Source organism: Poeciliopsis prolifica, unplaced genomic scaffold (genome assembly GCF_027474105.1).
Source record: "Poeciliopsis prolifica strain line A6 unplaced genomic scaffold, Auburn_PproV2 SCAFFOLD013, whole genome shotgun sequence".
NCBI classification, from domain to species: Eukaryota; Metazoa; Chordata; class Actinopteri; order Cyprinodontiformes; family Poeciliidae; genus Poeciliopsis; species Poeciliopsis prolifica.
Window position 1 is genome coordinate 1,975,604 of NW_026562388.1, and position 16,678 is coordinate 1,992,281.

The 16,678-nt window shown below is 38.7% G+C and overlaps 1 protein-coding gene across 2 annotated transcripts in view; it reads right to left on the reverse strand.

The window, feature by feature from the left end:
• The window catches only part of mta1 (metastasis associated 1), a 39,509-nt gene that overhangs the window by 18,340 nt on the left and 4,491 nt on the right, over nucleotides 1–16,678 (reverse strand). For both annotated transcript variants that reach the window (XM_055038481.1, XM_055038479.1), the window contains exons 2-3: nucleotides 6,843–6,910; nucleotides 4,566–4,659 (exon numbers count right to left, since the gene is read on the reverse strand). In XM_055038481.1, coding sequence (XP_054894456.1) covers nucleotides 4,566–4,659; nucleotides 6,843–6,910 — 162 coding nt within the window. The remainder of the gene's footprint in view (nucleotides 1–4,565; nucleotides 4,660–6,842; nucleotides 6,911–16,678) is intronic.

The following is a 16,678-nucleotide window of genomic DNA, read 5'->3' on the forward strand; positions in this document are numbered from 1 at the left end:
TTGTGAAAGAGTTATCAGTGAAAACAAAACCATTATATGCATTTTGATTTAATATTGGATTCAATTTGTAAGTTGTTTGCTTCTTAGGACTCTAATGAAGCCTTTGATACTACGGTGTATAAGAAAACAGTAAGTGTCACACAGCTCTGCAGAACAGGATTTCATAATTACTTCAAATAAAAGAAAGAGATCACTGGTGAAACTTTTAAAACTATTATAGTGTGATAACTGTAATCAGTATTAAGCATGTATTCCCTGTAGAGTTACAAATCCTAATGCTACCTGAGAGTTTTCCAAAAACAGTGCCAGCATTTCCAAAGCTATTTTGCATAAAAATTGAGAAGTATAAAACAGAACAACTTTGCTGTAACACGATCAGCTTCCCGTTATCTGTTAATGTCTAACTCTTTTGGTTGTAGCAGCCTGGTTGAACAGATAGAAAATACAGTCTCCTATTTAAACATGTCTTGCATTTTTGGGACTTCCTCTGACTTCCTTTGTAAACTCTGATAGTGAAACAAACTGCCAGAGTCTTCTTCACCAAGTAAGAACTTCAACACTTTTCACTGACTTCAGACACACACACACCTACACACAAGCAAATATTATCAAGTAGTCCATCGGTTGTTTGGACCTTCCAGCTGGTGCCTCAGTGCGAGTCCTTGAGTGGCAACCCAACTTTGCAATGTACCCGCACCACACTCTCTACAAATTGCCTCTCCATCTCACCTGTCCCAGTCAATTATCAATTATTGATGAATGGGTCGCCTTACTGGCCTGAGAGATGGAAGAGGAAGATGAGGAAGAGAAGAGAGCGGGCCTGAGGGTGAGATATTGATGTGAGGAGAGCGCAATGGACCTTTATTACCTAAATAAACTTCCTATGCAGAGTATTGCAGATGCACAATGAAGACTTGCAATTCTTCATTGTTACTGGTACTCAATACTACTACTAATAATAAAAACAACAGAGAAAGAAAAGTTTAGCAATAGTAATCTGTTGATTTTAGGAACGAGTGAACAGTCTGATAATTAAAAAATGTGACATTTTCATTTACCTATCTAAGTTTTCAGGTCATGCTAACTGAAAACACAATTGCTGAACGGATACAGGAAATTGAGAAATACAAACATACTACATCTCAGACTAAACATGTCACTGAGTCAAAAGTTCAAATTCATGACAAAAAAACAAAAATACAAGCTAGTAAAAAAAGAGTCATGAAAAAAAGCCACTGTAGGTCAAAAAGAAGTGAAAGACTTACCAGATATCTGCACAGTTCTCCGTTCGCTAGGTGAAAGATGACTTCCAGAAAACCTTTTTAATGTTCAACCTTTTCCTCGTGCATTGTGATTTTTTTTCCCCAATCCACAGCAGAACAAAACCAGCACAGCTGGAAAACAGGATGGCTCTTTATATTGTTTGCATTTGCTTTGCCATTGCACCTATTAAGAGTTTGTGGACTTGGTTTAAAATATGTTGAAAAAAATAAAGAAAGAAAGAAACATAAGGTTGAGTCATGGCAAATTCAAGCGTTTGAAAGGAGGAGCTTCAGAGCCAAAAATCAGAGAATTAGAAACAGTCATCTTCCATTATGTTCAGTTGTGGGAGCAGAAAACACCTAATTACCAGAGCTGCAAGTGAGGCAGCCGTAAAACCTCTTCAGTCTTCAGTAATGAAGCACATTTTAAATAAAAACATAAGCAAAACTGGGTTGGATAAACCTTGCTAGCTTCCCTAAGTGCCATCGCTTTTGTGAATCACTTTACAAATAGCATTGAGACCTCAGTTTATAGTAAGAAGGCACCATCTTTAAAAACAAACAAACAAAAAAAAGAAACTAAAGGTTGAGTCATGGCAAATTCATGTGTTTGAAAGGAGGAGCTTTAGAGCCAAAATGCCAAGTTCTCCAGAGAGACCATCCACTTTGGAGCCCTGCTTTACTCGCAGGGAGGGACTAAAGCTCGAGTTAAAGGCCTTGCACACAAGGAGCACTGCGAACCTCTGCAAGAAAAATATTTGATCAATGACTCACAGCAGACACCCAGATTTATATATACACAGGCCACGAAGAGCTGTTCTCCGCAGAGCCGTTGGAAATGTTAAATTGAAGTAGATTCAAGCCCTCCAGTGGCACCTAAAGGCAGCAGCTCCAGTCTATTATGCATGCACATGCATGTATCTGCAGTCATGCACCCAGAGGATGAGATCGCAGCTACAGAAATGCAAATGGGATGTTAACCACACCCATGTGGTAGAGTCCAATTCTCGCCGTTTGTTTTTCTAATTAGAAATGTTGAAATTGTCAAGGCAATCCAAATCTGGTCCTATCTACCAAGATCCTGCAGAGTATTTCCACGTGCTTCTTATAAGAAAATTAAAATGTCTAATCTACACTTCTTCTAGGCATTAATTACATACAAAAAAAAACTCAATAAAGTACCACTGACTGGACTGCATCACAAGCCGACACTGGGTATTCCCACAAGAAAAGAAAAATAAAGTCTGATTTTGCAACAGAAGTGCCCCCATGTCTCCTCTGTGGACGCTGTGGTTAAGGCTTGTATTTATATAAACACGCTTCCAAAAAGGCCGGTCGGTCTCTTTATAGAGGCTCACGCAAGAGCTTTCACACCCTTCGAGCCAACACAGCCTGCCACACCCAGCCGGAGTCTACAAGTCGACTTGCAATCCTCCAGAGCGTGTGGATGACAGAAAATCTATCATCAAATTTTGGAGATTTTTTTTTCTCTTCCAGATTAATGCCAATCTAGAAGGTTTCACAGCTAATGAAGACAATTTATTTATTTTTCTTTTGAAAGCATCTGGTCCTTAACATGCAAATTACTGGATAAGATTGCAACAAATGCATGTCATATTAAATTGTAACATGTTTTTAATAAAAGAACGAAACAGTAATGTAAGGAAAACTGACTAATGCATTGATTAATGAGATAAGTAGCTGGTAGTTAGTGGCAATTACATTTACTTTTATTATATACATTTTTCTAAAACAGGGAATATGTGTGTGTTAAATCAAATTAGAAACAATTCATCAATGCTATTTTTAATGTTCAAAACCAAAACTTGCTTTGAGAAGCTTTACGTCTGAAACAATGCAGATCAATTGTGATGAATCTATTACTTCAATAATTGTCAACTAATTTAGTAATCTGTTGATCGTTGAGTACACAGTAAAAAAAAAAAAAAAATATATATATATATATATATATATATATATATATATATATATATATATATATATATATATAACAGAGCTTTAACAAAGCCAAAGCTGTACAAAAAATATAGATTTAAGATGAAAAAAAAAACCTGTAATTATGTCCTAACCAGAACTCCTAAAGTGGCATGAATATAATTCTTTGAGCAATTTTTGCCATACAATTATTTATCGGTTAATCAAATAAATAAACTAACCACATATCAGCCATGCACAGCATTCATATTAAGACAAGCTGAGCTTTTGCTAGCTGCAAAATCTTGAATTTTGAATGAGTGATCATTCATTCACTTGAATGATTAAATGAATACTTGAATGATCAAGTATTCACTGAAAGAAGGACTTTATTATTCCCAAAGCGAAATTAAATACTTTTGAATCTGAATATCATTCAGCACCTTTTGGCTATCTAACCAAACTAATCAAAATATTCAATGTACATCAAGAGATTACGACAATGTGTGGAGTTAAAATAGTGTTTTATGTAACAGAGTTTCATCTATTCAAGCCTTTTAAGATCATTAAGACCATTATGGTTGACATTTAAAACCTATATCACAACAGAGATGCAGAAAAAAGTCTGTAGGGGACCAAAGCTGTAACATTTCTGGGGTTCTTTTGTGTCTCCTGGCAGCAGCTTTGTGCTCCTCCTGCGGTACGTGGCTCTCTGCCTAGCTAGCCAGCATTAGCAGTTTGTTATTGGTAGCCTAAACCGCCTTGCGTTGCACAACGCAGTAAATGAAGATGTCTCTGCACAACTCAAACTTTCTGCTTATTTATGCTTTCAATTCAGCTGACTTCTTTGGCGACGACGCAACAGTCTGGAATAGCAGCTGCTTTTCAGCAACACCCTTCTGTCACCTGCAGCCACAAATCTTTCTTTTGTACGTGCTCCTGTTGGATTTGCCACACAACTGAACAGTATTCACTTGGAGAAATATCCAATCACAGATAACACTGAGAGGCAACCTGGGGTAGCAATACTCTGAGTACGACTGGACTTGCTTTGGAGAACAACGCTCCGCAAGTGAAGAGCCGCACATTGAACACTTCCACACACACACGCACGCACGCACACACACGCAGAGGTCACACTGCAAAACAAAAGAAGAAACAATTTTCTCCTCAAACAAGTCTGCAGTCTGGATCAGTGCAATAAAAGCTCTTTTCATTTCAAGCTTGCTCTATTTAATGTTCGGGCTTTTCACCTCCGCAGTGAGAAAATGGCAGAAAAGGTTTGTAGCAGAGGAAGGCATTTTTATGCCGGGGTTGGAAGTCTTTGATGCTCGATGCTTGCTGGTTTGGGTTTGGTCAGTCACTTACTTGCATGTTTGTCTGCCAGAGCGATGAGTGTGCTGGAGATGTCCCTGCGCCGGTAAAAACACACCACTTTGGCCTCCACATTCCCATTGGCTGTCTGCAAAGCACAGACAATCGACGTTACCAAGGCAACAAGTGGTGCCGCACAAAGAGAACCAACACACGTGCGAATGCACTACAGACTAAATTAAAAAAATATTTATATATATATTTTATTAAATCAGTGCAAGACCTGTTGTCAATGTAGCTATTTTCCTTACAAACTTAATGAGACGTTGAATCCTTTATCGAAAACAAAAAGACTAAAAGATGGTTTCACGCTTAGAGGAGTTGAGCTGAATTATGTTAAATTGAGAACCGAAAAAAAAAAAAAAAATCACTATAAGCTTTTATTCTGCCAGCAAGGAGGGCTGCACCTTTTCTTTGTTAGTTAAATAATTTCAATCCAACTTACAAGATCCTCCGCGTGAAACTCAATGTAGTAAAAGATGATGAAACTTGATAATTGGTTCATGTGCAGCAGTAAAAAAAATAGCAAAAAACTAAACCTCAGTCTGCATCACAGACATCAGGAAGTAGAAATGTACAACAAAATTTACAAAAGCAAAAACAGACATTAAATGTTATCCAAGCAGAAAGTCCTCATTAATTACATTTAGACTAAGATGAAGACATTTTATAAAGAAATCTGTCTGTCTAAATAAAGATGAGTATTCAAGGTAGATGCAAATTAACTTTTTTTTTTAAAGCAAATAGCAGGAATTTGACAACATCAAAAGGTTTAGGCAGGATGTTAGCCATAACTATTAGGTGATGAAGTGATTTCAAGATCTGTGAATGTAAATATGACCTGATTTTAAACCACTAGAAACTAAACCTTTTCTGTGATGGCTATCTCAATTCTTTCACACATGCTTTGTCACCAAAACGAGTTCATTTTCAACAATACTCTGAAAGTTTCAGTTGCCATTTTTAAGGATTTTACCCCAAAACTTACTCAAGCCATCTTTACGTTTATGCAAGGAGAGAATGGATTCCTCCGGGTTAGTTCAGTGTTTTTGCCGAGCGGTTTTCCATGTACACATCTACATTTCTTAAACCTCAATCTGAATCCGTAGCATGAGGAGACTGACAGTGACAGTCAGAAAAGAAGAAGGCCGTTGATGGGATCTGTGTCAGTCACATTAAAACAACCTCCACATTTTGGAGCAGAGGCACCGATCAGGAGATTGGCACCGGGTTTCTGACAAAAGGAGAAAAAGCAAAAACACTCGCAGGCTTGACTTGACAGCTCATCTGCCCCTTTTTAGTAGTGCCTTTATTATAATAAAACAGTTTGACTGCTTTCAATGCAAAACAGATGGAAAAATTTAACACTCCCATGGACTATGGTAGGATTTTAAATCCCAGGTTGCAATTTTTGAAATTTTTAACAATGAATAAATTTTAGATCTGGCTGGTGATTATTTATAGCTGCTGTTTATGACAAGCCACAAAACTGTAAAGTTGTTTTAAATGCCCTCAACAGTCATTTGTTCATATCTTTAGGCTAACAATCTTTCATGTCTTTTTGTAATAACTTTGCAACAAGGAATGGATTTTACCTCTGAAATATAAATGTAGTACTTTTCCTAATAACTTAAAATGAATATCAAAATCTAAGAATTAAATACAGCATCAAGACCTCTAAATCTATCACCATAATAAAAAGGGTATCTGCAGGTTTCAGCAAGTCCAATCTAAGACGTTTTAATACCAGATTGAATAAAATTTAATACTGAAAATAACTATAAATATAGGAGATGATTGGGGAATCCTGCTGGATCGTATCGGCTGGCGACAGACGTGAGCCAGTGGTAAAAACAAAAGTCGCCCAACCAATAGTGCTCTTACTCAAAACGGACACAAAAAAAAACCTAGCAATGATATATTAGCAACCAGCTTCTGGCGCATCGAGTTACAAAAATACTAAGCTGTGCCCAATATGTGTGTCAAGAGCAAAGTGCAAGAACCCCCAAACCAGAGTAGCCAGAACAAAATTATTGTATTGGCTGCTGCATTTTCCTGTCTGTAAGTTTAGTTTAGTGGGGATGTAATGTGCTGTTCCTATACTTTTAGCTGAACCGGTTAACAAAAATATATATATATACTATTCTACAGGTTTTACTAAAGGAGCTGAAGGAAAGATATAATGTTAGAGGATATGGTGAGGCAGGAGCCTTAACAACCGATACACAGTGGTGGGATTACTGCTACATTGAACCTCCGACACCCACTCACCTTGTTCAGCTCCTCTATCCTCCTGATCAGAAGTGGGTTGCTGGATGAGTTCTCAAAATAAACATAATCTGCGGAACAAGAGGAAGAGAAAGAGGAGAAAGAAAAAAAAGAATCATGACAATCTGCATTTTAGAGTCACTCAGCAACATGGGGTGTCTGCATTCAGACACCGCGACTGCTTAATTAACAAGTGTGCACCAGACACGTCTACAAAATGTGAGTTTAACTTGATTAGGCTAATTTCATACACAGAAAGTCACCATAGTAGTCGGGGAGGCCGACTGAATGAGACGTTGACGCGCTAATGCGCGTCTAAACAAAACAAATCTGGCGCTGCAAACCTTCAATTCAGCCTGCAAACCTTGAATTTCCTCAACCCTCATGCTCTTTGTCTTTTGCTCCATTCATTCTCCTTCTGTTTAGTGTTGTTTGCATGCGCAGTGGGTCTGGGCTTGTGTGGGTGTGATGAGAGCCTGTATAAGCTTTAACGTGCGTTCGTGTTCGTGTGTGTGGCTCCTGGCGCAGCTCCAGGCCCGTTGGAGGCTTAGCTCTCACCAGGATGTCCCCACAGGCCCCGGTCTTGGTAGGGTGCCTGGTCTTAGCCCTGCATGTGTCTTGGCCGAGTGTTTTCAGATTATACACAGCACTTGGTAAGTTGCCTGGTGCCGGAGCTCTGCTCCAGTCACCCTGTATGTATCGCATGCCATCTCTCTGCCCCCCCCCCCCAGTGCTCTGCTCTTGACCATCAGGGCAGGGATCGTATGACTTCCCACCAGAAAAACCACAACAATTCTTGCCTTTTGTTTCCCACTCTGAAAATGCACCAACACAAATGAGTTGAGGCACTGACCCACCATGCACTCAGGATGTGAATGACAGCCAAAACTATGCTTAATGTCCCTAAAATGAAGGCGAAATAGAAACGCCCCCACTTGTGGGGTAGTTTGGACAATAATTTCATTAATGCAAAGTTAGCTTGATGGTAAAACTCATTTCACAACTGAAATTACAACTTTTTTCTACACAACATAAACAACTCTAATGGCGACAAAATTAGTGATTTAAAGCAACAATTTTAAACTTTAAAGTTCCAACATCATTTTGGTACATTAAATTGAATAGTTTTGATTTTGGTTCAAATCCTGCTGATTAACGAGAACAATCATGTCGAGCTGTAACCAGATCTAGTTGGTGGCAGCATGGGACTTTTATGTGACTTGGCACCCCGTTGTAAGCACTGCAAGTCAACTTTATTCATACGGCAGAATTAATAAACTTCACATCCCCCACAGTGATCTTTACATTTCTAGAAGCATTGTGAAAACGAATTGTTAATTGAAGACAATACTTTTTTTTTTCTTTAAATTGAGTCCAGAGTTCACAAATAAAAAAAATACAAAGCATTTTAAATTGAAGAGGAAAAACTAAAGATTAGTAGCCAAAAATATAATTTTGAGGAGATTAGCAGGTAAGATATCCCATTTTAAATATTTAATATTTCTGACTTAAAGTCGGCAATGAGAGGAAGATATTAACAGACCTGGAACTAAAATGTCAACATCTACTTTCACCTGACTTATTGTAGGCACTTGCCCATCAGCAGATGAAATTATTATCTTTACGTTCACTTATATTAATTGTAAAAACATTTTTACTTCTGCATTCCAAGATATCAATTTACATTCTTATTCCAAGTGTTGCTATAATTTGTTTTTTCAGCCTGCTGTCTTATCTGGGTGTCTGAAACAGAGTCACCCGAATATCTTATGATCATCTTCTATCTCTCCAGCGCTTGATTTCATGTCGACCTATTTGGTATTCAGCAGTGTGACGAAGATGTCATAGTGACAGTGGAGTCTGATAACAAGCTGTTACAGTGTGAGGGCTGACGGGTTTCGTGTGGATCCCCCCAATGTCTTAGTGTCGTTCAGCGGTTAAAAAAAAAAAAGTGACTGAGAGGAAACTGCACTCTACATTTCTTCTGAATTACTGCTGCTGCATTGGTAAACTCACAGAGGGAAATTATTGGTCATTTCTTAGAGCATTGTACAGTTACATTTCTGTTGCCACCTTTTAATTAATTTTGGTTACATTGACTGCACATATTTTTCTTCTTAGAGTTTATTTTGAAAAACTTACGACTGTTTTTTTTTTTAGTTAAAATTGGCTAGGTAAAGCACATATTTCTGTCAAAAAGTCCATGGCCTGGCATAGCCAACTTGAATCAGCATGAATGAAAAGATCTGTAGTTTGTAGATTTTCTTTTTCTTTGCAGAATTCATCATTAAAATTTCAGATCTATGTATTTTGGACCAATCAAAGTATAATTTTTTACCTAAATCCTAAACCAAGGAATCCAAAAATAATTTGTCTTAATCAAGAAACTTAAATAATTCAGTCATAATTTTAAAAATGACTTGTAACATAAAAATATGTCTTCCTTTTTTTTTTTTTTTTTTTTTTTTGCATTTCTATCACTAGACCACTCCCATACCTAAATAATATTTGATCCACCCTCTTTGCTGCTACGCTGCTCGGACCTTTGATAGATATTTCCAAATGTGTTGATCACGCTCTGTTTGCCATTTTTCATATCTGCTGTCTCCTGTCACCCCGATGAGCAATTTTAAATCTCTCTTAAGCATTTGTGCTGAACGTTGGCTACTTGGTTTTATGTTTGCATCACTTGTCACAAAGTGCCAATAGTTTGTCATTCATAAAGTGAAAACTGCACTCTACTAGCAGGCATGAAGGTACGACTACATTATTGGTGGGCTGTATGCAATGAATGACTGTGGTTGTTCATATGTTCGGATTAGCTTGATTGCTCCATTAACCAATTTTGTAATAAATTCAAAATCAAACAATTAAAGCTCGAGAATATTGCGGTGAAAAATACTGCAAAAATATCATCAGTAAATATAAAATATTTAAGTTGATGTTTTTCCACTAAGTTTAGTCTGATAGTGGTCGCTGACACTGCAATCCCCGAGAGCAGCAGTCTGTTCACAGTAAAAGGTAATGGGATAGTTTTGCTTCCAGCACTTTCTTGGACTTATGGCATCCTGTCAGGTGTTGGTATATCCTGTAGAAATTATTCATACCCCTGGCAGATTAAGATTTAAGTCTATTTTCATTCAAACAAGACGTTTCTGACAGAAAATGAGATGGACGTCTGCCATAAAATAGGAAAACAATGGAAAACAATCCAATCAGAAGAAACATGTAAAATTAAAGTGATTACTTAAACCTACTAATTAATTAATGCCTTCCCTAATTTGGTGGGTATTTATTGCACTGTTTATAATTTAGCATGATAAATTTGTCATTAGAATTTTGATTTATTGCTGTTACAATAAATTCCAATCAGTAATGTTTTAAACCCCTAAGTGTCCATAGTGTTGGGATTGTTTTACCATTTTCCCCACTGTGTGTTTCAACAAATATCAATAAATTTGTAAATCTGATTAACTCTGGTAACTGTGTGCAACTTAATGATGCAAATTACACAGTTGTATCTTTTATTGTGACTTTTATCGTTATTACAATAATAGCATATGGTGAAAAAACCTTAAGTAAACTATAAGTATACATTGCGCATGGCAATAATGGTAGAACTACAGAAAAACAAATTCCTCCAATTTAACTCGTTACTGAAAGTTTATATTCTACCAACACAAACAAAAATCAAATCCAAATCTTCGATGACTTGGCCCGTCCTATTGCCGACGTCAAGGCTGAACCCATATCTGACTCCACATCAGTCTGCAATTACCATCCCAACTTCAGCGCCATCTGTGGTTTTTGATCTCTTAAAAATTAGCGTCACCAGAAGGAAATCCTACAGGAATGTTTCCTCAGAAGCAGGGGTTATATAGCACTCTCCCCATGTCCTGCATTCACGGACAAACTCTTCTGATGCTGTGATTGGCAGTTCTTCATGGAGTTATGAAGTCCCAGGAGAGCAGAATGTAAAGCAAGAACCAGAACAGCAGCTGAATGGCACGCTCGCTTAAAAACAGACAGCATAGGTGGGCAGCAACCTTCACATTAGCATGCCAAAATATTGACAGTGTCACTGTATGCTTCCATTTGCCTGTCAATTTGATGTTGATTTAGGGCTGAGCCACAAAACAGTAGAGATATCTACCCCAACAGACATAAATGTAGGCTAAACAAGGCTGGTGGCATCAACTAACTCACTCTCTCTTTGTTGAGTAAGCACCCAAACTACCTGTTGAGTAAGCACCCCCAACATATTCAGGCATGCCTCACTCTTCGGAGGTCTGCCTGTGCACAGTGCAGACATTTGCACAATGGTCAATTTTACAACCGTCCACGTGCACCGACTTGTACAGTAAACTGCTAGGCAGGAAACAATGATCACAAAGTTTTGTATATATATAAAAAAGAGAATGAAAGTAGAAAATAAGAGCAAGTTGTGGATAAAAATCACTAGTTTGGCAGTATATTGACTGATATGAAGAAAAAAAAATGGTTTTTTTAGCTACATCGCCCAGCCCCACTTTAATAACAGTAAATATTACTACTGAGGAACAAATCAAGGACGATTCTATACTAAAATAAATGTTTCAGGCATATTTCTAAATCAATCATCATTGCAACGATCAGATTTTCTGATACTGTGAAGAAATCTAAACAAAATAGAAAATGATAGTGATGAATTTGCTACTACAAATGAGATCATTTGAATATTTTTTTTTTTATAGGGCCCAGCAATAATTTTGCACCTCCAGTAAAGCTCTAAATCAAAGCGACATTCTGAATGGGTGTTGTGACAAACTGCAGGGACCAGTTCTGCTGTTCGTTAATTGGGAGCCAGAAAGCAAGACCACATTTTAAAGTTTTCATGTGATGAAGGGTGGGATTTGCTTCCACGCGTCTTAAGATGATGACAGCATGTCTCCGCATACATCTAAAGAAGAGGAGACGTTGACCGTCTTCGTTTTTCCTATTTAAGGAAGAGTAAGTTGCCGAGAATGACACAACGACATGGAGGAAATAGTTAACTGTCAAAGAGCAGGCTGTTTGAGAGTTTCCACCATGAGAGGAGTTGTAGCTTAGTAGAGAACAGCCTGGAGAGGAACTCAAAATGAGAGCAACAGAGAGAGTGAAAGAAAAAGAGAGAGAGGGCCTGTAGGCACTGAGCAGCGTCGCTCAGTCTCTCGGTTTCCCATGAGCCTTCCCGCCGCCTCACCCAGCGTGCAACCGCCCGACCATCCATCCCCCACTCTGAGCGGCAGCCAAACAGCAGGCTGCGGCGGCTGTGATGTCACGGTGCAGGCAAATTTTGCGTGAGCCAATCAAGGCATTTTCCTGAGCCCCAAAAGAGAGAGCCTGTGGGGCTGATCCAAACCAGGCCAGACAGAGACTCTCAGACTCTGAAATGCATTTCAGGAGAACCGTGACGTACTGAACCGCACAGATTTTTAAAAAGTAGGCAAATTAGCAAAAACTGGTGAAAATTAAGAGAATACACACAATAACATCAAATTAATTATTGTACATAGAACAAGAGAGCGTAGAGGAAAGCATGCCAGCCGTAGCAAATGAGTTACTCAGACTGAACTCTTTACCAAGAAACTACTAAATGTCTTTATTTTGTCCTGACCAGAATCTGGGTTGCTGAAATATGAACAGGAAGTGCTTCATGAAACCGACACAAGCCCTCTCCAGATTGACACAATTCATAAAAACGCTGTCACAATACCAGTGCGATACGGTATCACAACTACAAAGGACTGATCAGACTGGGTCGGCCTTTAAATTGCAGAAAGCAGGCATCATGTATGGTCTATGAACTCTCCCTGCACACAATGCCCACACCTGGTGTAGAATGTAGTGGCCGAGATGCTAAAGCTCACAGAGACCAAACAGGACATCAAGTAAATGCAGGTTTGACATCCTGGAGGTCTAATTTAGACAAACTGTGATTTTACCATTTGACAATCTGTTGAGATATTTACATTACCTACAAAACCCAAGTAGAGCCACTCCCACAACAGCGGCTGCAACACTTTGTGCCTGTTCAAATGTCATCTCATCCAATGATTACGTAAGCAGGTAGTTAATAGCCTGCAATGGACCGGCGACCTGTTTACTGTGCACCTCTCCTCTTGCCTATTGGCTGCTAAAGATAGGTTCACCGCCCCCGTGACCCCAAATAGGATTAAACAGCTACAGAAAATGAAAGGATGGAACTCAACACAGTGGTCCTCAGTGTGAATTAATTGTGTTGCAATAGTATTTGCACCCTGTAAGCCCCCTCCAACCCCCATTTTTCAAAGTTATAATCATAAACTATAATGTGTTTTGTTGGGATTCTTAGTAGTACCGTGATAGCAAGATTGTGAAAATTTTAACAGATTTCTTTGCAGAAATAACTATAGCTCAGTCAGATCTGAGGAAGGGCATCCAAACATTTCAACATATTCTCAATTGTATTTGAATCTTGAGTTTGAATGTTTCAATTAATGAAATTAAACAATTCCCCCATAACTGTGATTGTACAGGTAGGTTTTTTTGCCGCAGGAGAGTGAACCTCCACCTCTATCTGAAGTATTTTCTTTTCTCCAACCTGGTATTCTTCCAGATATGACCTCTGTTTAGCATCATCCATCAAGTCTCACCAGCTTCCCTGAAGAAAAGCATCCCCACGCCATGACACTGAAATCACCATTAGTCTCACCTGACCAGAGCACCTTCCTATTTTTTTTTTTGCTACTGTTCCATAAAGTCCAGAGTGCTGGAGTGGAGTATAATTTTTCTTCCACATCAAAACGATGCTCTACTTTCTGTTGCCCCCATCGCTTAAAATACGCCGACGTTTCTAGCTGTGACATAATATGTGAGAAAAGTGAAAAGGGGCGTAAAAGCTGGGGTTGTATCCATGCCTACTGCAACATCTGCCGACATGTGTTGATCACCTGACTGAGATCCAGCAGTTCCTGCCAATGGCATTCCAATTAAAAGCTAGAACACAGCATGTGACTGGTAGGAGAGAACTCTGTGAAGAGATTATACCAGTTCAAGGACATGAAAACCTAATCAGACACCAGTCGGCAAAAACAAACAAGGTTTAAATGTAATAAATAAGCGTGGCCCGTTCGAAGTTAAGCATCCCAAGGCAATGATGAGGACGGCCAGACCAACATACTAGAGGAGACTAAGGAGCAGGAAGATCCGCCCACACTGGCATGAATCTATGGTAATCGCTGGAAAGGTAATATTGTGAAGTCAAACTTACCTTTCTTCTATACTTAGACAATAAAGCTCTCTCTGATTTATATAATGTCTTCATGGATGTTCTTAGAGCTCAGTATTTGTGATGAAGCAGAGATTTATGTGAAACAGTAGAACTCATGCATCAGCCATGCGTTCTGAACAACTGCAACATTTCTGCTTATTCTGAAGCCGACCACATCTGAAATTTGAAATATTTCTCCTCCTGCCAGCAGGAAGAGAGAAAAGACAACATTTAGCTCTTGGCAAACACTATTTATTGTTACAAAGATGGGTGATGTTTGGTCTCTGAAATGCAGCGACGGTGACACGTTGTTGAGGGAATGTAATTGCTGTCATGCATCTGTCCAACTGGCTGTCCTGAACTTGGCAGGAAGGCTGCGAAGAAGCCTCCGACTTTCACTGTGTGAAGCGCACCCACTGGAGCTGCGGCCGAGACAACTGCCAGCGTGGGAAATTAACACCATCGCTCAGCCAAGCAAACTACGATCTCTATCAAAGTTTTTCCACTTAGTCGGTTTGTGTGTCGGTAAATAACTTCAAGCATCAAACGAATCGCATCAAGCAAACATGGAGAGTTCCTCTGCAAATGCTAGATGAGTCCACTTATAGCATTGTTTGTTACAATACAACTTGCTGAACACAAGAGTATTCATTCACAGCAGATGTGGAATTGTCCCAAAATGATATTCCGGTGCCCGTACGATGGCTGAACATCTTGTGCGAGCTCTAATCATTCCTGATGTCTATTCTGGCTGAGGCCTCGATTCCCACCAGAAGGAGCTGCCCTGCGTTGCAGCTGTGAAACATTTTGTTCTGCTCTGATAAAGGAGGTTCTCTCACACCAGAACTGTTTCACCAAGAGCGAAAATCAGCAAGCTAAATGTAAAAGTCAAGCTAAATCATGTTTTGTTTTATGACGCGTTCACCATTTTCTCCCAAACCTTTGTTGTTCGTGTCCCTGTTAGGGAAGAACAGATCAATCGGTCAATTTCTCCTTGACTGGCAAGACAAATGCTGAAAATTGTCATTTTCTCCTGTCTAATAAATGCATCAAAAAGAAAATTCTACTTTTTCAGCTTGTGAAACACATTCCTAGAAAAACATATTACAAATGCACTTTCATTGCAATTATTAAAACTCTGGAACGGGACAGCGGATCCACGATGCCGATGTTCGTCTCTTTTCTTAATATATCAGTATATAAAATAAAACCAGGCTAAATTTACAAACCAATATTTATTTCCAGCTTGATCTTTGTTTCTGAAGGGGCAGAGGAGGAAGTTACTCGTGTAGTATTTGTTTGGTCATGAGATGATGATGCAGAAAAAATTGTGGGGAGTTTAACTGAAAGAGTGAAGTTTGTGGGGTTGTCAGTTTTTTCAAGGCATCAAAAATCTTGTGAAATGTATTGAAAAGTATCACTTATCTGCCATAAAATCAATATTTGCCAAATTTTCATTTCGGTCCATCTCCTTTTGGTACGTGAGCTTCAATAATCTCTTCATCTTTTCTAAGATCTATTCATTATGACTACTCAAGAAACTTGCAAAAACCATTTTCTTTTTCTGTTCTGGTTAAATATTTTTACTGCAGTTCCAAAAAGATTTTCAAATTATTTCCACAGTCTTCCAGACTCTGGATTTCCAAACCCTTTTAAATATTTTGTGAGCGATTAAGAGATAAATAGCCAAACCGGTAAACAAATGAGTGAGAATATCTTGGGATTAAACGATTTTCAAATATGCTGGAGTGGCAATAATACCAGTAAACATTGCAGTGACAATATTAGTTGTGATATATGCTTATTTTTCCCTTTTGCTCTCATTTGAGCTTAATTACTTCTGGACTTTTGAGCATCTGCTGCCATGAGGCTCTGTCCAAATGGCTGAATAGTACATTAGCACAAAAACTGAGAGTTCGCAACATTAGCCAAAAATTACTGAACTCCAAACAGTCCTTTGCAATATGAGTAGACTTTTGTCGTCTTGCACAAAAGTACCCCGACAGTTAATCAAGTAAAAAAGACAAGTTTTAATTAAACTCCAATGAGATAACAAAAGCAGTATAAAACCCTCTAGATTAATAACAGTAAGCGTGACATCTAAGAAGGAATAACTTTACTAGTGTAATCTAACCATCAACTCAAGAATCAAATGATCTTCTGTTTCACGCAAGGCTTTCAGAACACCATATCGGCTGTTTGTCACATGAGACGCCGCCTTCTTGTCAAAACGTTGGCGGCCCTTCTAACATTACCGCTCTCTCAACAGATCATGTCACAAAGCTCGCAAGTACGGCGCATCCTCTTGAAACAACCGTGGAATGGAACAGCTGCATGCACTGATACGCAGCAAGAGGATAAGCTCAACTTTAGGCAGCGTTTCTTGGAGTTGTCGATAAAAGATTTTTCTTGCTAATTGAGCCAACGCAATTACTAAAAATCTAAGGCACTTACTTTGGATCTCTCAACAAAGAAATTGCACCACCTTGGGTTTGAGTCCTTTTTCTTTTTTAAGAGAAACTCCAGCAGTTCCTATTGTCGACATGCTAAAATGGAAACATTCATGTTT